Genomic DNA, 22,118 nt, shown 5'->3' with positions numbered 1-22,118 from the left:
GTTTAATGCTTGGGTTCAATCACCTCTTTTATGAAGTGGCACAATCCTGTCCTCCTTCCACTCCTTAGGAACTTGACCAAATGCAAGACTCGTATTAAAAAAGTATGTCAAGGCAGGTGTCAACTCCCCGGTACATTCCTTCAGAATACGTGGTGATATATTATCAAGTCCCACAGCCTTATTAACATCTAGTTTACTCAACTCTCCATACACCTGTTGCTCACTTACAGTCAGTCTCTCTCCTCATCATCAACTGCTCTCAATCTCTCCATGAAGTCACATTCACAAGATTGAAAGACCTTTATGAACTGCTCATTAAGTATCTCCACCACAAATTCTGCATCATCTGTCTTTATACCATTTTCTCCAATCAATATCATCCTTCCATAATCATTTTTGCTGGCTACATATCGAAAGAACTCCTTAGGATTCTTTCTGGCTTCATTAGCTAACTGCTGTTCATACCTCTCTTTAGCTACCCTCACCAACCAAGTCACCTGCCTTGCCTGGTCTTTGTAGTCCTCATGGAATTGGGTATTTCCACTTCTCTTATGCTGTCTCCACAAAGGCGTTTTTCTCTGTATCACATGCTTAATCTCTTTATTCATCCATCTCACACCTACCTTATTTAACCTTCTCGCCCTTGGAATACATTAGACATTGCATTTACTAGATAGTTTTTGAAAATCCCCCAAGCTGTTTTCCAGCTAACTTTTCATTCCATGCTACACCTGCAAGCTGTCTCCTGAGCTCTTTATAATCACCCCCTCTTGTAAAGAGTGTCCCAAAATTCACGCCTGATTTAAATTTAGCACCATTTGTGCAGCAAAGTGTTGCCAACGAGAAAAAAAGACAGCGTGATAGCTGACAGTTCAGGGTTATTAAAAATGGAGCGCTACACGAAAGAACAATGCATTTTCATTGTTGAACAATATTTTAAAAATAATGAAGGTTTGGCAGCTACAGTTCGCAATTTTCGTACAAAATATGGTCGGAATAGTGATTTAATTTCATCAACTGAAAAGATTAATTAAAAAATTCAAGGAAACTGGATCAATTAGTGATCTTATACACTCTGGTCATCCTTCAACAAGTCATTCAACAGAAAACATCGAAGCAGTTCGTGAGCGTGTTGCTGAGAGTCCAGGAACATCAATTCGGCACCGTGGTCTTGAATTGGGCATTTCGAGAAGCCCTCTACAGCCTATTCTCACGAAAGATTTGCATCTTTATGCTTATAAAGTTCAATTGACTCAAGAACTGAAGCCTACTGACCACACACACAGTGAAGAGAGTTCGTTGAATGGATTATGGAACAACAACAAGTGGATGCTTATTTTTCGAACAAAATCATCTTCAGCGATGAGGCTCATTTTCATCTTGATGGCTTCGTTAATCGACAGAATTGTCGCATTTGGGGTTCAGAAAATCCACGAGTGATTGTTGAGAAACAAATGCATCCGCAATGTGTCACTATTTGGTGCGAATTTTGGGCTGGAGGTATCATCGGTCCATTCTTCTTCGAAAATGTGGCTGGTAAGGCAATAACAGTTAATGGTGCTCGCTATCGCGACATGATAATCCAGTTTTTTGTGCCTAAATTGCAAGATATGGATGTGGACGACATGTGGTTTCAACAAGACGGTGTCACATGCCATACAGCCCGAGAAACAATTCAATTACTGCATGAGTCATTTCCTGGTCGTGTAATTTCCCGTTTTGGTGATTAGAATTGGCCGCCCAGATTATGTGACTTAACGCCGTTGGACATTTATCTTTGGGGTTTTTTGAAGTCTAAGGTTTATGCCAACAAGCCCACGACCACCCATGCCTTGAAGGAGGAAATTGAGCGCTGTATCAACGAAATTCAGCCACATTTATGCAAAACGGTCATGGAAAATTTCGACAAAAGAGTGCGTATGTGCCAGCAAAGCCGCGGAGGCCATTTACCCGATATGCTATTCCATGCATAACCCTGTACTGTATACTTTATGAATCAATAAGAAATGACAATTTTTAATTAAAACCGATGTTTTCTATCAAAATTACTTCTTGCGTGAATTTTGGGACACCCTGTAGTTACACATATAACCTTTTCTCACAGAGGTCCTCACACTGCTGGCAACCACCCAGATAATCACCTCATGGTCACTCTCACCAATTGGTGAATGATTTGACACCTCATTTATAATTACATCCTCTGATGACTGTCTGATGTAGTTGTCCCTCAAAAACTCAAGAAACTCATTTTTACTTCCAGTTGCTATCTCATCATTCCAGTCTATATTGCCATAATTAAAATTGCTGATAATGATCACCCTTTTCTTATTTGTTTGGCTAATTTGATTATACATTTCATTATCACCACCATCATCCACATTACCTGGTCTATAACAACATCTAACCAAGTATTTGATTCCATTCACCTCTATCTCACACCATACTGCCTCAAAAAACCACTGGCACTATTTCCCTCTTGCATCTCTACTTTTATACACTAACATATAATGTTAGCATAAAACTCAAATTACATATAATGATATTGACATAAATTATGCTTCTTTTTTTCATTTAGTGTATTCAGAAAGTAAGAAAGACTGAAAAGTTTTTATGGTTAAATATGTTTTTTTTTCAGTACAGTAATATTATTTTTCTGTTGTTCTAAAAAAAACCTTTATCTGCAAATTCTGACTCATTAACTTTTTTCATTATTTTACCAGGTTTATTATCTGTAGATGGTTTTCTTCGTTACCTGATGAGCGATGACAATGCAATTGTTGCTCCAGAGAAGTTTGACATTAATTTAGATATGGACCAACCTATGAGTCATTATTTCATTAATTCATCTCATAATACCTATTTAACAGGTAAGCTGGTGACATTAGTCATTCACTTTTAAGTTTTAAAAGTATATTTGATGAATTTGCTGCAGAATTGCATTTTCTAAGAGTTGTTTTTAGGGGATAAAAGTTCTCACACCAGGCGATGAAATTCATCTCTCACATAAAAAATTACTAAATTCTCACTTAAAGTGATCTTGTGGCTAGCCATGTAAAGACTTCTGTGAGGAAAGGATATATGTAGAATACAAGGCTGGTGATTATAAAATGGGCGAATTGGATGAATAAAGGGATTAAGCACATAATTTTGAAGCAGAGGATACTATGGAGGCAGCACAAGATGAATAAAGGCAACACTCGATTGCATGAGGAATATAAAAAGCAAGCCAGGAAGATAACTCGATTGGTAAGAACAGCAAAACTATATTAGGAGCAGAAATTAACAAATCAGACAAAGAAAAACCCTGGAGAGTTTTTCAGATATGTAGCAAGTAGAAGGAAGGATGATTATGGTAAGATGGTGTTAATGGATGAAAGTGGTAGAATGGTAACTGCTGCAGAAGACATCATTCAGGTATTCAGTAAGCAATTTATATGGATGTTTCATCCTCACCAGGATGAAATCATGAAAATCACAGGTAAAGAGGATATAGGAAAGGATGACTTAATTCTGAGTGAGCAGGAGGTATTTGAGGAAATAAATAAGCTTGATGTCAATAAGGCAATAGGATTTAATGAAATATCACCATGTGTCTTAAAGGAATGTTCCAAGGAATTGACAGTAACATTGCCATACCTGTGTAATAAGAATCTTACAACAGTGCAAGTTCTAAGAGAGTGGAAAAAAAGGTAAAATTGATCCACTGCATAAAGGTGGTGATAAATCTGGTTACAAATTATAGGCTGATCTCTATATCTGGAGTTGTGGTTAAGGTACTGGAGAGATTGGTGAGAACTAGGATACAGAAATGGTTTAATAACAGCAGTATTCTCTGTGGTTATCACCATGGGTTTGTTAAAGAGAAATCATGTTTTATTAACTTATGTACTATAACTCCTCAACAATACTTGGCAACATTGAACTAGTATTCATTGTCATTTGCTCCAACTACCTGTCTTCAAGTCATTGGCAGGTATGCTTATGTCAGCTATGTCATTTATCACTCTCCTCAATTTTGCATTGCCAGCATTATAATTGGACATCAGACTATTAGACACCATTCCCAATATCATTAATAATATACAGGTAAACAACAGTGTTTCAAGTACAGAACCCTGTAATATGCCACTAGTCATCCTGTACTCCTTCTCTTAAACTTATTGCATCCAGAAATTATCAGAAATTATAAGCATCACTTTCTGATACCTATCAGAAATTGATGCATAGAGAGAGGTCAGTCACTCTCCTATTCGTGTTGCAAATTTATTTTGCATATCCATCCCTTTGAATTTGTATAACAGTCTCACATTTTGGAATCCTTTCAAAATGCAGATGTATCATAATGTATCCATCCCCCTTATCCAACTCTGCTTTGACTCTGTTATCAGAATGAGGTGATTGCAAGTAGACAACACCAGGATCCTGTGGGATACTAGTGCTGTCTACTTATCGTTGGATGCACTTGCTCAACAGCCTCTCCAATATACCTCGATGACCACACTAGAGAACCCAAATGGACTTTAATTTGCTACAAAAGTTCTAGATCCACCCTTGTGTAATGGAATTATCTTGCTTTCCTTCCATTCATTAGAAGCTGTGCATGTGCTGATGCTCAAGTTGTACAATCAGGTCAGGACATTACCAACTCTTTGCACATTCATTCAGCAACCATGCTAACATCCCATCTACTTCTGTTTTGAGATTCAATATCTTGTAACAACTTTAATAACTCTAACTTAATAACTTGTCTACCACATTCATTCAATATAATTTTGATGTTCAGATGGTGTTCAAAAATATGGTTTATACAGATGATCTGTCTATTGAATAATGAATGACAAGTTATAGGAATGTGAAATCTAACACACCAGCTAGCAATAAAGGAGAGATTTTGTCTTTTGGTGGAAGTTACATAATCATAGTTCATGGATTTGAAATTTCCTGAGAATCCTATCAACATGATCAGCAGTGCCTTTTACTTATGGAATTGGAATTTTTGCATATTTCCTCTTTGGACGATGTGGAGGAATGGTTGATAATTCTTTCAGTTATTCTTGAGTTATAATCATTGAAAAGGGATGGTTTGCTTATAGTTATAAAAGTTATATTCCATTAATTTAATCTCATAAATAAGGACTCACTGAACATTGGTTCAGCTAGTGTCGTTTCCAAATTATGGGATCTTTTGGAACAACACAGAATTACTACATAAAAGCTCAGGGCCATCACCAGATTAGATCGTGCCCTGAGGCAAACAAATAAATATTGCCCCTGATGGGTTATAAGACAAAAATATAAGAAAATCTGCAATTGCTATTTTGTTTTTATTACAAGAGAAACATTGATGTAAAATAATTAGATAATAATATTAATTAAATGTTTGCTCTACAGGGATATCGCACAATAAAACTGTTCATAAGCTATTCTAAATTTAAATTATAAGCTATGTCCACCTCTATCGATATAGTTGCTAGACCAACCAGTCTTTCTTGGGTCACTGCTGTTTGCAAATAATTTTTAATCAGTTTAAGCTTAGAAAAACTTGTTTCCGCACTTGCTATGCTAACAGAAATTGTTAGTATAGCAACAGCACCTACCGCAATATGGCTGAACGAGCACCCTATTAAACCATGCCGTGAGGCAGGCAGCCTCTATGCTACACCCTATCGACAGTACTGTAGAAGCTTTTATAAATACAAACATTGTCTATAGAAAGTGCTGAGGCCCTATTACATCACTAAAACTAATTGATGAAATATTCTTTCCCAAAATTTTGGAAATTGTGATTTGTAACTGCATTAATTTTATTTATTTTTTCTTAATTTCCAGTAGCGTTATAGTTTGAATTTAGCATGTATGTTGCTGCGCATAAGAAAAATTATCTCCATTGTTACAGCATGTTTTATAAACTGTCGTATCCAAATTTCCATTTTATTCAGATTTTTTCTCTTTCACACTGCAATTGTTTTATGATACATGAAATGAAATATTAGTATTCAATTTTAATTAACTCAAGTTTTTACTCTATGTTACAAGTGTATTTATAATAATGAATATCTCATCCAACATACCGTATTTTTCGGACCATAAAACGCACCTTTTTACATAGAAAAATCGACTGAAAATTGGGGTGCATCTTATAGTCCGAAGGTAACATTAAAATACGAATCTTTACACTGTACCAAAGCTGTTAGCAAAGTTCAATTACTGGCGCAATATGTTAATAAAATTAGTAAGTACGCCACTGAAGGTAGGTACTAAGTTATCTCGCTGCATGTGGGTGAATCACCGATTTAGAGCATCAATAGTCATTAGTGTGTAAACATATGCACTTTTGTACGGTTCATTTGAATTTTTTTGTAAGTCGTTAAAATTTTTATCTTAAAATTAGAAAAAATGAGTGTAAAGCAAAAAAAACTTTCATATGACGTGAGTTATAAATTAAATGTGATAAATTATGCAAAACAATATGGAAACAGAGCAGCAGAAAGACATTTTGGTCCACCACCAACAGAAAAAATGGTTCATGAGTGGAGAAAACGAGAAACAATTAAAACTGCTATGTAAACACAAGAAAACATTCCATTCGCACCTAGAAAAATGGCCAGGATTAGAAGTACAAATGAAAAATTGGCTAACAAATCATCAAAACATGGAAATATCTGTTTCTACAAAAATTATAATTTTTGAAGCGAAACGATGGGCAACTGCTAATGGAATTTTAGATTTTTCCAGATCACCGTCTTGTTGCTTTAGATTTATGAAAAGACGGGTTATGCATGTGTACAAAAACCACTCTAGCCCAAAAAATGCTGGCTGACTGAAGCTAAAATTATAGAATTCCATAGATTTGTCATATCAGCGAGAAGGAAATTTAACTTTGAGCTTAATCAAATTGCCAACATGGATGAAGTGCCTCTAACTTTTGATGTTCCTTCAAATCAGACAGTAGATTCAAAAGGCACCAAATCAATAGTGATCAAAACAACAGGTCACGAAAAATCTCACTACACTGTAGTTGCACTGATGGGACAAAACTATCCCCCCATGTTAATCTTCAAAAGAAAAACTTTACTGAGAGAGGAAATTCCTCATGGCATATTATCCACGTTCAAGATAAAGGCTGGATGGAGGAAACAGGAATGAAATTATGGATACAAAAGATATGGGCAAAATGTCCAGGTGCGTTGTTTAAAAAGCCTGTGATGTTAGTGTGGGATCAATTCAGAGTGCATACAACAGAATCAACAAAGAAGCTTCTAAAAGAAATGAAGGCCTCCAGGAATTGTCATTCCTGGAGGCCTTACAAGTCAATTACAACCCTTGGATGGATCTATTAATAAACTATTAAAAAATTGTATGCTGGAAGAGTGGAACAAATGGATGGCAAAGCCAAATCACGATGTTACGGCAACAGGACGTATGAAACGGCCAACAATTTCAGAAGTACTTGGGTGAAAACTTCATGGGAAGCTGTGAAAGAAGAGATGATTATAAAGTCATTTAAGAAATGCGATGGATGGTACCGAAGATGACGCAGTTTTTGAAGGGAGTGACAACAATAGTTCAGACGAAATTAATACGATGACATTAACGAGATGAGTGATAGTACCGAGAGTGAAGATGAACTGAATATTGCTAATACAATAAATAAAATAAACAAAATTAAGTAAGAATCAGTAAGTATCTTTATATAATAAAATATTTTTTTCTAAAAATCATCTCATAAATTTGGGGTGTGTCGTATCATCCGAAAAATACGGTAAGTAGTGTATTCAAATCAAGCTCTTTCTGTAGTTTTAATACCTTTTAACCTCATCTGTCTCTTCCCTTTCATCCAGTTCCCTTTGACATCCAGAGAGCTAATGGGACTACCTGGAATGTATCTTATTAAAGTAAACCCTTAACATCTCATCTATTTACTGTGCATTTGACACATTTTTACCATTAACATTCACTAAAGTAATGTTTCTATGGTTGTTCGCCATTTTACTTGCTACCAGCAATAAAATTACTTGAATTTCCCTTATCCCTGTTTGGCTAACTTCTTTTCAAATTCTCCCTCACTTTGGTTATCCATTTTTCTCCTCATCTTCTCTTTATGCTGTTGAGCCTTGTTATCACTCTTCTCCCAATATTAATGCTGCCTTCTCCAACTTATCATCTGCCTTATAGTTCCACATATTTAATATCTTTTTGTCAAAGCTCTCACGTGCATTGTCAAAATTGATCACACTCTTACCGATTAGAGGCAGAGCAATCACTTCGTTTTTAGACAGATTTTCAAATACTGTGACAAGATCTAGTATTCTTATACCAAGAGTCCCTTCTATAATGTGCTGTTTAAAGTAATTAACCTAAGTAATTCTATGAATTCTTTCCTCTCATCTTTCATGTCTTCTCCTCCCTCTAGCCTACATCATCATAGTTAAACCATAATGGATCCATGAAATTTATTACTATATACCATATTTTTCGATAGTAACATGCACCTAATGTATAACGCGCACCCCCAACATTTTCATCACTCCTTTTGCTGTATAGATAATGCGCATGTGTCAACTAGCGGTAGAGTTAGGAAGTACAGACAGAAGACGGAGGAATTCTTTAAAAGCACGTGCGTTGCTAGTAGCAGTGGTCGATTTTTTTAATTCAAAATTTTACAATTTTCACATTATTGGGGAGTACTGTGACATTACTACTACTTTTTGTGTGACCCGAAAGATAACTTTTGGGTCACACCAATGGTGATTTTCAAAAGAAAGACTGTCCAAAAGGTTGTGATTCCAAAGTTATTATTGTTACTGTTAATGATAAAGGTTAGATAAATTCCGAGGTTATGAAATTTTGATTGGAGAATGCGTGGCGAAAGAGAAAAATGGCATTTTTCAACCCAAAATCTTTGTTAGTGTTGGATTTGTGTAGGGCACTCACGACAGCATGATGAATGGCATCTATGAATATAACAAAACGGGGCAGATGAAAAGAATGTCATATAAAGATGTAGTTATGTGGATTGTAGAAAGTTGGGCTGCTGTAAGTGAAAACTGTTAGAAATGGTTCCATTAAAGCACAAGGGAATGCAGTGGTGTCCGGCGACAATGATTATGAAACTTAAGAAATACCAAAAAGAAATTTTTAACACAATTGATTCTTTCAATATTGAGTCTGAAGAATTTTTTGGATTTGAATAATGTAATGTTCAATAAATAATAAGTAACTTAAATATAAAGAGCCAACAGGCTTCATTTCGACAATATATAAACATTAATTAAATTAAGGGGATATTAAATCCCACATTGTTTTAAAACCGAATAAGAAACTCAAAGATTGGAATCAGAGAGTTTCATGCTGAATATAGTATAAAAAGTATCGGCGAATACTAGCGTGAGCTAAATGCAAGTAGTCCTAGAACGTAGTACAAACACGGGCAACTCGTTGCAAAGGTGGATAAAGTTCTGATCGCTATTCTTGGTATTTTCCATAATGTAAAAACACATTTCCTAGGAAATGTATGCTGTTATTACATTATGGTGGGAGGTCACTACCCAGACCGGTTTCAGCCTTTATTGAGGCTTCATCAGTGAGTAGCTAGACCAATTAATACCAAAGGGTATAGCGAAAAGAACTTATATACTCTGCTATACGAATTGTCCAAAAGGTGCACCCATTAAGTTACTTAAATATAAAGAGCCAACAGGCTTCATTTCGGCGATATATAAACATTAATTAAATTAAGGGGATATTAGATCCCACATTGTTTTAAAACTGCATAAGAAACTCAAAGATTGGAATCAGAGAGTTTCATGCCAAATATAGTATAAAAACTATAAAAGTATCGGTGAATACTAGCGTGAGCTAAATGCAAGTAGTCCTAGAACGTACTACAAACAGTAGTAGAAGTATTAAGTAATACTTCTACCTTAGTTTTGTTATTACATTTGATTTACGTCTCATACCTTTCAAATGTATACCGCGCATGTTCATTTTTAACAAATTTAGACTTTTTTTGTATAGATAACGCACGCGTTATCTATCGAAAAATACGGTAGTTCAGCTTCATATGACTTCAGTCTCTAACATCACTCAATTATGTATTTTGTCATGTTTACCTGTATATCTCACACCAAACAGCCTCATAACACTACCACCGCCATTGGAGGTTTCTGTTCTGATTAGGTTTAATTTCTGTGTGGACATTAGCAGAAGTCTCCCTTCCTATCTTATCTGCCCCATCCCATGCACTAAATTCATCACATTCTGTTCCTGTAAGTATAATACCCTCTTCCATCTAACTTTCAAAGGCCAGTAAGCTTTGGTCCCACAACATATACCACACTACTACGTTCATTGCCTTTATTTCTGATGCTTCTGTTATTAGCATATACCCATAATAGTCAACACCAGGCAATAGGAGGATTCAGGTAACTTTTAAAACCTGCCCAGTTCATAGGTAGCTGGAGTACATTTTCCAATACGAGATTTTTAATCCTATTTCCACAGTTTTCACTTTTCTTTCTGACAAAACTAGTCCTACCATTCCTGGAATTCTAACTTTCTATCCTTCTTTCACTCTGTTTCATTTTACTCACAATTTTGACCTCTTCATTTAATATATGCATCCACTCTTTTAAGCAATCACTCAGGCACATCTTGTTTCCATGAGTGTTCACTCTTTCACTGAACAAGTTCTCCAGGACCTAACGTCAAGCACATTTAAGTGTAATCCATCCTGCAAGTACAGATATTAGATCATTTTAATCATCAAAATGACTATAAATCAACATATTGCACACCATTTCTCCTACACAGCCTGTGCACTGAATCATTTGTAATTGCACCTCTGCCTCAACTTATTCCTTTCATACTGTTTCAACAGACTCAGCTTGATTATTTAGCGCTTCTTTTTCACCTCACTCATCAGTCTCCTGCATATCTTTACTGATACTGTCATTCATTCAACCCCCCCCTCCCCCACAATCATATCATTCACTGATTCAACTTGCTTGCATGTTGCCTCATTAATGCCATGAATCCTTGATTTTTGCACCCAGAAAGACAAGTTCCATTGTCCATTCATCTAGCATGTCTGTAATCATGAAATCACTGTATATCACCATATTCTTTTTTTGTTTGTTGGTTGGTTGGTTTCTACTTTCTTCTTCTCCTCTATATATTTTTTCTTTTCTCATATTGTCATGAATCTTCTGCTTCCAGTAAACACAATTTCATTGTTCATTTGGCTAGTGAACCCCTCCCAATTATTTTGCCATGTTTTTTTCCCCCTCTTTATTTCTGCTTTCTAGTACTTCATGTGCTGTGCTTTCGTTTCCTTTTCTAATATTTCCTTGATTATGTCATGAATATTTTGCTTCTGGAAAGATACAGTACAATAAAAGGAATAGCATCAAACAAATTATTAATCATTTTTGATATTTGTTAGGAATGAGAATCTCCCAAACTTTCAGGATGGAGAAGCATGTGTAATATAACCTCTGAACTTTCTTGGAAAGAGCTTCATATTTATGCTTCTCTGAATTAGATAGTTATCATTTGAGTGGATATTATATTAATTCTGGACATTGTGTTGTGCAAGACCCAAGTTATGCGAGATGATGTGAAATATCTTTCATGACTTCAGTATGTACTTCAGGGTGTATGATTGTAAGTGTCCAAAATCTGGGGAATATGTTGGGGGATTATAGCCATTTGATAAGGGTTTGTTTGAGAGAAAGCATTTTTACTGCAAAGATGATCAAGAACAAATGTTTTGTGCTCTGTTAACTATATCTTGAACTGTTGAAATCCTATGCCCAAGAATATACTGCACTGGAATGTGTATTCCCATCATATACATTTTGGGCATTTCAGAACATATCAGCAGAATCTTATATCAACATATTGTTTGCCAACCATAAAAGAGTGTCTTTCATCTCAATCTCTAGCCAGTATATATCAGGTTTCTTATTATTGTAATTTAGCATACTCTGGAACAGACTACCTGTCAGGTGTTACACAACATCGTGTTGAGAAACACAGTATCCATTGGAATGATATCTGTTTAATTCATAAAATCAGTTTAAAATATGAATATCTGTAAAAGGAATGTTTGGAGGCTTTATTATGCTGTCCAAATTTTAATGAGAATGATCATTCCTCAGTCTTAAAAGCTTGGGAGATTCTCATTCTTAACAAATATCAAAAAAGATTAATCATTTGTTTAATATTACCCTTCTGCTCATTGGATTGTTTCTAGTATACTAATTGTTGTTTACGTTGTATTCTGCCTTATACAAATTGCTTGCTGGTTTCACAGATGCACTGTTATTTTCAGTACAGAAATCTGCTGCTAATTTTCAGTAAATCATTAATCTGATAAATTTATTTTTTTTATAATTATTAATATGTCACAAGTGTCGCTATAGCTACATTAACTTGGCAACATTAAACTGTATCTCCGCTCATCTATCAACCAAATGTATAACCAATTTCAAGCTGACTCTGTTCTCCCCTTAAAAATTCCCTCCTATTACCTCTGCAGTTTTGCATCATCTGGGAGTGACTGCATATCTTCCTTATTAACCTAAACTTAACAGTAGTAGCCTCAGAAGAGAAATCTATGTCACATGAAAAAAAAAAAAACCTTACCTTTATAAGGGTTTTTTCATCTGTAGGTGAGTTAGTAATCTCATGCATAGACAGCAGGGTTTCTCCTCCTAGTAACTGAGGGGTTCATCCTACTGAACAGAAATATATGCAAAAGAACATGTAATTTATAACATAATACAGTGGCCTCATAGCACCTGCTTTAGCCATAATTCAAAACAACCATAACACCACTTTGTTCTATCATTAGTTATTTTTAATGGTCTTACAACACCAAACCAACTAAGGTATTAAAAAAAAAAAATGCTTATTAACTGACTTATATTTATATTAAGTGGATTTCAAACCAGCATCTTCAGAACACATTACATGTTATGGTTAACACATGACAATGAGTAAGTGAGATAATTCAAATTGTAACGGACAAAAGATCTGAAGTCATAATTTGGCACCCTCTAATGTTATAAGAAAGTATTACAGCTATGTAGGAGTTTATCTTAAGATAACAGTCTCCCAAATTTTTGACAAATTAATGCAACCATACTTTTTCGTGTAGGAGAATTCTTCATAGTCATGGCTGACTCTAAAAATAATCTTTCCGATCTGTAACGACTTCTAAATAACACATTGGTTTTCTTCCATCCAGTCCTGTATGAAGGGGTGTCCAAAGTGCAGTCTGTCAGTTCAGACTTGCCATAATAATGATGCAAATGTATTTTTTATGATCTCCAAGGCAGATGTTAACTTTGTCTTCTTCAAGGCTCAGTAACTCTCTCCCATCTCCCTACACCAGTGATGGCGAACCTTTTTACCCAGGTGTGTCAAACTTTTTTTTTTTTTTTTTTTAAATATTGACATTGTTGATGTGCCACTTGCATACATGCATTATAAATGTAACTACATAATCATAGATGGTGACTTATACATATGATATTAAGCTATTTATTTAATAGGACATTGATATAAAAATCTATGAATTCATATTATACAATTAATTTAATAAACTGAAATTACAAACTTGCATTACATTTAATGACTTTTCTGTTACTGACTACTGGTAGAAAGTTCTTTCAATGAAAACAAACCTACCTTCACCTTAACTGAGAGCAGTCTTACATGATTTATCGCAGTTTTTTCATCAGAATACCAATATTTTTCAACATCCAAGGTGTGTCACCTGAAACCCTCAAGTGTGTCAGTGCTGACGCGTGTCATAGGTTCGCCATCACTGCCCTACACCATCATGATGCACTATTTCAAACTGACTCTGTTCTGCCACTTAAAAATTCCCTCCTATTACCTCTTCAGTTTTTCATCATCTGGAAATGACTGCATATCTCCCTTGTTGTCAACCTAAACTAAACACACATCACACAAGCCACTAAAAATTGTTTGACTATGCTTATCCTCTCTCAAGTGCTGCTTGCATTTGAAAACAGCCTTGTCTCCTTCCTGTGAAGAATAAAAGGCAATTAGCAGATTTGTTTATGCTATTTTATCATATCATATAGTAGTGCTTGTGAAAAACAAATATCAAGAATCAAAATTCAAGTATGAAGAATTTTTGAACTGTCTTATAACAGTCTGTTAATGCAATGTTTAGTTGATCATACATTGTTGTTCAGCAGTTTGTGCTAGAAATGTCCATAATATGTTCTATCTCTATTTTTATTTTAGGTCATCAACTCACAGGCAAATCATCTGTTGAAATGTATCGACAGTGCTTGTTAACAGGATGTCGCTGTGTGGAGCTTGATTGTTGGAATGGTCGTAACTCGGATGAGGAACCAATTATTACACATGGCTACACAGTTGTGACAGAAATTCTTCTTAAAGTAAACAAATGGTTTTGAAAACATTGCCATTATTCATAATAATAATAATAGTGTAGTGATTTTTATGGTATTTTTGTTCTTTGACTAATGGTTTAAACTAATAAATAATGGTTAAAACAAACCTTAATATCTAGCAGTTGCATTACTGGTAAACCAGTATATATTGTAATAATTTTCTTGTTGACTAATTTTGTAAAATATAGTTCCTCATTTCAATAAACTGCTTGGTAACTCTTGTGGCAGTGTAGCCACATGCTTATGATAGCAGTGAACTGCTTGCATTATTACCTCAAAAATCTCTGCTTGTTTGTGGTGGAGGGTACCTCCCAGTTATAGTACTGGCTCTTTTCATTTCTCCTCTTTTTTTCTTTGATTTTCTTCCCTTATTCTTGTACTTCTCCTGAGTCTTTTTTACTATTCTGTCTTCCAGACTACCATCACTGGGATCCAAAACCCAGTGTGCAGTTTGGTGTGCATCTGTGCAGTGTGGTGACAGCGGACAAAGGATACCTTTCACTATATGGGATCATAAATTTCAGTTATCTCTAATTACACTAAATATAATTACTCAGATTGTCACTAAATACAGTGCATTGGCTCTATTTGCAGTATGGTGTTTTTTGTGGGAGATGTTTTACACTATAGAGAGTCATTTTCATTATCGTTGACTAATTTTCAACTAGTTACCGATATATTCAGGCACTTTTTTTTATTATTATTGGGTAGTTAAATATACCAACCAAATGTAGAAAAAAAAAAAAAAAAAATCCGCTAACGCCTTTTTTTTTTTTTTTTTTTTTTTTTCCCCCCGTATATACGGGAGTAGGCGAGGCCATTTAGCCCTATCTAACTTTTGGAGACTGAGTGGGCAGTTCAATCTCCACTGGTACCCAATCAGAGACAGATGGCCCAAGGCTATCGCTAATTAAGCGGTACGCAGTGAAGAGAGACGGCTCAAATGTGCCGCCATCTCGTGGTCTCTAACCCTAACACAATATATTTAATGTCTGAAATAATGTGGGTTCTACGGTCGATTTTCTTGAGTTTACAGGACGAAAAACCCGAGTTTCCGGGAGGAAAAACCTGCTTGCCCGTGCCAGAGATCGACTAACTCGGGAACCGGTCGAAAAAAGACTTAGAAAAATTTCCTCTAGTCGCCAACTAGACTCGAAACCAGGAGCCTTTTTTCAGGCTCCTGAGACCAGATCCATTCAAGTGAAGGCCATCCCTCTTATACATGTTTTTTCTATTAATAAAATTGTCCTACACATTCAAAAAACTCACACCCATTTCTTCAGCACAACCTGCACATTGAATCACTTGTCTTCCTTCTTAACTAAGTACTGTATCTTTGTAATAAACAATTTTCACTTTTTCACCAATCCTTTCTCATTCCAAGTTAGTGAGTGATGAAAAAAATGCTCCCTACATTGATAGATTGAGAGCTTGTGGATTGCAGAGGTTGGTTGATAGACGGAGAAGAGGGGGATATGATAGAAACATTTAAATTACTGAAAGGTTTTTATAGGATTGATGCAAGGGAAATGTTTCAACTGTGTGATAGTGATGGAAGAACAAGAGGTCATCCCTGGAAATTAAAGAAGAGTGTGGTTAACAAGGGTGTCAGAACAAGGTTTTTTGCCTGGAGGGTGGTGAATGAGTGGAATTCATTGCCTGACTTAGTTGTGAGCTCTTCTTCTGTAAATGAATTCAAGAAGAGATATGACAGATATTGTTTTGCTAGTTTGGGTCTCCCGCGATGAGTCTACTGACTCCATGGAGATACCCGTAATAATAATAATTCTATATTTATCGCTACTTAAGTCATTTGTGCATACAAGCACTTTGTGTACACTGGTGCAAAGCAAATTGTGTTTGAAAGAAGCTATTTTCTTGAAGGAATAAAGTTGCAAATTGGATGCCTTGTAATGTCTCAAAGATATCACTAGGTGATTTCACATGGGGAAGAATTATTGGAAAGCTTGAAGAGGGCTGCAAAATTACTAATATTTCCAAAGAGTTTGAAATTTCACAAAGTGTTGTATAAAGGCTCTTTGCTTCTAACCAATGAAATGTGTTCGAGATGTTTGCTAAGAGGCTGCCCTCACTCTACTACGGACCATGAAGAGAGGTTTTTGGTTATAGCAGCAAAACGTCAGCTTGCAAGTTGGCTCCATTCAAGCACAGGTACACAAATATCTCGGAAAAACTGTGGCAAGATGTCTGCGACAATAGGCCTATATGCCTGAAGGCCTATTCTGCATTCCTTTATCCACAATTCATCATAGAGCATGTCTTAAGTGGTGCTCTAACCATAAAAATTGGACAAGACACCAATGGGCTAATGTACTGTTTACAGTTGAGTCATTTTAGTCTTTTCTCTGATTCTAAATGCAACTTGATCTGGCAAGAAAGTGGTACTGCTTACTATTGCAAGAATGTTCTTAAGAAGCATAGATATGGCAGTTCTGGGATCTTGATGTGGGGAGGCATTATAATTAATGGATGCACTGAGCTACAAGTATGGAAAAAAGGGACTGTGACTGGTGAACGATACTGCAGCATTCTCCAATGTGATGTTCGATTGTTGCATGGTGCTGTAGGCAAATAATTCATTCTTATGTATGACAATGCCACATCATACACAACCAATGGAGATACTTCTGAAGACCAGTTATATTAATCAAACAGAGTTTCCAGATTTCAACCCCATAGAACACATTTGGGATGCACTAAGGAGATGCATTGCTGCTTGAAATTCCCCTCCAGAAAACAAACAAGGCCTTTTCTTTGCTGTGAAGGAGGGGTTGGGCCCTCATATGTTTTTATGCTGCTGTTTAATTTTAACTGCTGAATTAAAACTTAAACTACATGTTGTTCTATGTAATGTTCCATTTACCTCATAAAATTGTATGATTTTGAACTATTTCTCTTGGCATCTTATATAAAAAATTTCAATCTTAGTATTGCTTTTTTAATTTTCAGACACATCCAATATTAGGTAGATTCAAATCAATTTTAGATTGCAGCCATCAGAATGATCAGTTTTCATGGCTTAGTAATAGTTCAATGCTCATAAAACAGAGCAGTTAGTTTTATCTTGTTAGTTTGGAGTTTGAAAAGGTTGATTGTCCAATAACTCACTATTGTTAATTGTGTTGGGAGGATATAAACAACAAAACTAAAACTAAAGTTTTATAGTATTGATAAGCAATGGAATGAAGTGAAGATTGTTTTGCTTTACTTTAATTGCGGATGAATGAATAAGTTTGTGAGATGTGGATAGTGAATCTATGACTGAACCTGCATGTTCATTATCTTTAGTTCTGTGTATACTGGTTTAATTACTTAAGTTGAAATTTATTTATGCATTCTTATTGTAGATATACATGAAAACATAAAAAAGTTGGGTGTTTTTTAATATATTTAGGAGGTACTAGAAGCTATTGCAGATAGTGCTTTCAAAACTTCTGATTTTCCTGTGATACTTTCATATGAAAACCATTGTTCGTAAGTAGTGTTATATTGTATTAATTACAAAGATAATTAATGTATGCCATGTCATACTTTTTTAGTACATATTGTGTAACTGATAACAATACAAATACAGTAACCAATGTTTGTATTTCAGTTAATTTATGATTGTAAATAAAGAGCATACTTAATTTCTGTTTTCTATATGTGATAAATGTTTCATTACTACTTAATATTAAAAAAACAAACAAACAATCATAGACGTACTGTAAATGTAGTCTTGTTAATTATTACATTTCATGCATAATATCATTGAACTGCTGTAGATTCTTTCATGTTTTGTTCATGAAGCATTTCATTTCTTTCATCTGCACCTAAAAGGCTATAAAGTCATTTGTTCTTTAATTTAGCTTGATGTGTAACTTACTAGTTTATTCTTTATAGTAATTTTTTTTCATTCTAATCACAGAAGATTGAATTAGTACACTAACATATGAATGAGTAGGAGAAAAGAAAAGAAGAAACTACTAACATTACATATTTTAAAAACCTGTGGATTGTTTTTTCGGTGAAATGATAATAGAAGATGGGAGGATAAGCAAGGGAAATGAAAAATTAGATGAATTTTTTTTAATCAAGTTGAAAATTATCATTGTTTTCTGGTATATACCATCAAGGGATGAGCCAATAATGTGCTGTGTTAACATTGTTATTATCATCATTGTCATTTCCTGATATGTATCCTTGAGTGATGTATAGGATACCATGATAGTAATACATAATTAAGTTTAGAATATTACTGTCAACAGTGTTCTTACATTTCAGTCTTCCTAGGTATTATTATTATATAATCCATCTGGATCTGAGCCTTTATCCTGCTATCCCAGCATCAAACCTGTTTTTTTTTTTTTTTGCTAAACTTTGTTCTCCCATTTGTTTAAATAACCATTTAGATTAGCTCTCCTCTCACATTCCTGAATGTTAATGATTTCTAATAACTTCATTTTCATTCATTGACAACATTAACATTGAATGTTAATGATGTCAAGTTTTTTCTGACATCTTCATTTTTAATATAATTCTAATGCTCTGGGGGTCAGCTCTCTGATCTGTATGTTAACAGAAGTTTAAACACTATCTTACATATTCCTACTTTAATGTTTTTGACTGATTTTTTTCTTATTCCATATAAATTTATTTATTTTGCTCATGTAATACCAACTCTCCATATCTGTTTCCATATCTAATTTGTCATCTTTACTAAAAATTGCATTAAAATAATTGTTTTTCTTTGTTCTATAGGTTTTCCATTGAGAAGGCAGTTGATGTTTTCCTTGTCCCCGTCTAGTTTCATAGTTCCTCCTCAAAAAATAAAAAATAAAAAATCCTGACCTCATCAATTTTCTGTAGTCTAATGTTATCATAAACTGCAAACTGTTTATTATATTGATAACATTAGACTACAGAAAATTGATGAGGTCAGGGATTTTTTTTTTTTTTTTTTACGGTGAACTATGAAACTAGATGAAACAAAGAAACCATCAATTGCCTTTTCAATGAAAACCCATACTTCCAGTCTATTTAAGTCATCCTACAATATCACTGCACTATATTACCTTCATTGACTATCCCTCTTCTCAGTTTTTTGTCACCAGCCAACAATTGATTGGTAGAGCCTCTGCTACTAATGGCTCACACAAAAAGTTAAGGAAGTTTGAGCGCAGTTAGTAGTTGGAAGACACAATCGTTCGATGTTGTTGGCACACTCTCCCTCGATGAGTCTTTGGACTCCCTGGAGGTGTCACATAATAATAATAATTTCTACTTAAATTATGTCACTGATGTACAATTAAATAACATTGGCCTATGCACAGAGCCCTGCAGCACTTCATTGATCACCTGTCTTTTGGCAGTATGGGTTTCCATTGAGAAGGCAGTTGCATTCACATTGATAAATTATAGCGATTATAATTTATAATCGCTATAATCGAAAATATTGAAAAGGAGTGATTAGAGACTGGAGTAACAGAGAGAAGTGCGGAAAATGAGGTACTAAGAACTTGGAATGCTATTCCCGAAACTTTCGTATGTTTAAAAACCCTTGCAACAGCATTATTATCCATTTTTGCATCTACATATTCTTGTGAATCATTGTTCTCAGTGATGAACTTTGTTAAGTCTCGTAACAGGAGTAGCCTTACAGATGAAACTAGTAGCGCATGCATATCTCTAAAGGTTACAAAATATAAACCTGATATAAATTAATTGTCATTAATGATGCAGCAGCAGCAAAAGTCTCATTGATGCTAAATAAATAAAATGTCCACTATTTTTTTTTTTTTCAGTTTTGATTTGATGCTTTTTGCTAAAAATGATAAAGAGTAACTTCTTTTTAATATATTATATAGGTAAAATAACAATTTATTTTGTTTGTAATTTTTATGTATTACTCGTAAGGGATTAAGAAGTAATACAATTATATCTTTAATTTTATTTTCTTTTATTGTGCTTTAGTCAAGTAAAACGATTATGAGATTGTGCACTGCAGTATTTTGGTAAAACTTGAATAACTTATCTGATTGATCTTTATAATAAAAAAAAAATCAGAATTATTGTTTACTCTTTTGCTGATGTTAAAAATTCCGTCTTTAAATTATGTGGCTTTATATGGCAGCTAGAATTACACTTAAATGCAAATAAAAAAATATTCACGCTATCAACAGGGTAGAAGAACTTTTAAGTAAAAATTCCATCACTAATTTTTATATTCATTCAATTTTTACTTACAATATTCTTTGATTTTACCATTCTTGTGTGATTTTTGATTATTTGAAAAGGTCTTCCCAATACTTAAGACACCAAATAATATAATAAATTTAGTTTAATCCTTGATCCAAGTGTAAGCAAACAAAGTTTGCATCTGAAAATATCTTCAGGACTTAGGTAAGGTAGTGCAACACCCGTCAACTCCGAGCAAAGGTGGATGAAGCTCTCATCACTCCTTATCTCAGTATCTCCCATAATGCAAGACACATCTCCTTGCAGACATGTATACTGCTGTGCATTAAGGGAAGGGCCACTACCCAGACCAGTTTCAACTTTTATTGAGGTCTCATCAGTGGGAAGCAGACCCACTGACAGCACCACTGACTAGTGGTGTTGCACTACCTTACCTCAGTCCTGAAGATATTTTCAGGTGCAAACTTTGTTTGCTTACACCTGAACAAAGGATTAAACTAAATTTATTATAGTCTAACCAAGTAAAAAATAAACTTCCAACACCAAATTATAATATGTTCCCCAAAATTTCGATTGGCACGTGAGAAAATTTTGCATCAAAGATTTCATGATTTTGGCATGCACAAGTTTCCCATCCCTGGTCTGAAGTCTAGATTTGAAGACTGGAAGCCCAAATCCTCCATGCTTCTTTGATAGTTGAATAAATTCCTTCTTAACTTCTTGGTATAAACTTTATTACACATCCACAGTATTTCCAGTGCACATTGTTAAGATTCTCCCTTCTGCATCCCTTTGAATATTAGAGAATGACCCAAGTTGGGGGGGGGGGGGGATGAGAACTCCTACTCCAGCCCTGTTAAAACTTCTAAATCTCCAATAAGAAAGAAGTAGATATCTATCTGTTGATATTTTTATACCTTTATATCGAAGCATGTTTCTTGGAGAAATAAAAACCTGATATTATAGTGTAGCATAAGTTTCCATATAGTTTCTTGTTTAATTTGTCTGTGGAATCCTCATACATTTAACCCTGCGGAGGTCACAGCTGATCTGACAGATGCAAACAAATTGTTTTAATATAAATATTCTTACACATATCCAGTTATAGCTTGGAGATCATGACTAGCTGTGCACATATATATATATATATATATATATATATATATATATATATATATATGCGTGTGTGCACAGCTAGTCATGATTAAAAAAAAAAAAAAAATACGTTTTTTATGTATCAATTATGTGTTGCGATATTTTACCTGTATTTTCAAGTTTTAGATACTTCAATGTTTATTACTATTCTCTTCCTTTAAGAATACCTGATGAAGGCTATTATAAGCCAAAACTAGTTGTATTAATCTTATTAAATCTTTATAAGTAATCTCAGTTTTTAAGTCATTAAATCTATTCACAACATATTTTATCACAACAACTGAGTTGAAGCATATAATTACATATATA

General features: G+C 34.6%; 1 protein-coding gene across 1 annotated transcript in view; it reads left to right on the top strand.

Moving 5' to 3' along the window:
• LOC150102439 (1-phosphatidylinositol 4,5-bisphosphate phosphodiesterase classes I and II-like) overlaps positions 1-22,118 on the top strand; it is a 900,535-nt gene that overhangs the window by 488,599 nt on the left and 389,818 nt on the right. The window contains exons 9-11 of the mRNA XM_090399636.1: positions 2,721-2,867; positions 14,284-14,441; positions 17,872-17,951. Of these exons, the coding sequence (XP_090255762.1) occupies positions 2,721-2,867; positions 14,284-14,441; positions 17,872-17,951 (385 nt within the window). The remainder of the gene's footprint in view (positions 1-2,720; positions 2,868-14,283; positions 14,442-17,871; positions 17,952-22,118) is intronic.

Source organism: Typopeltis vanoorti, chromosome 10, assembly GCF_054136105.1.
Source record: "Typopeltis vanoorti isolate ZY-2024b chromosome 10, IOZ_Tvanoo_1.0, whole genome shotgun sequence".
NCBI classification, from domain to species: Eukaryota; Metazoa; Arthropoda; class Arachnida; order Uropygi; family Thelyphonidae; genus Typopeltis; species Typopeltis vanoorti.
Note: the sequence above shows the minus strand (reverse complement) of the source record. Positions and strands in the feature narration are given on the sequence as shown.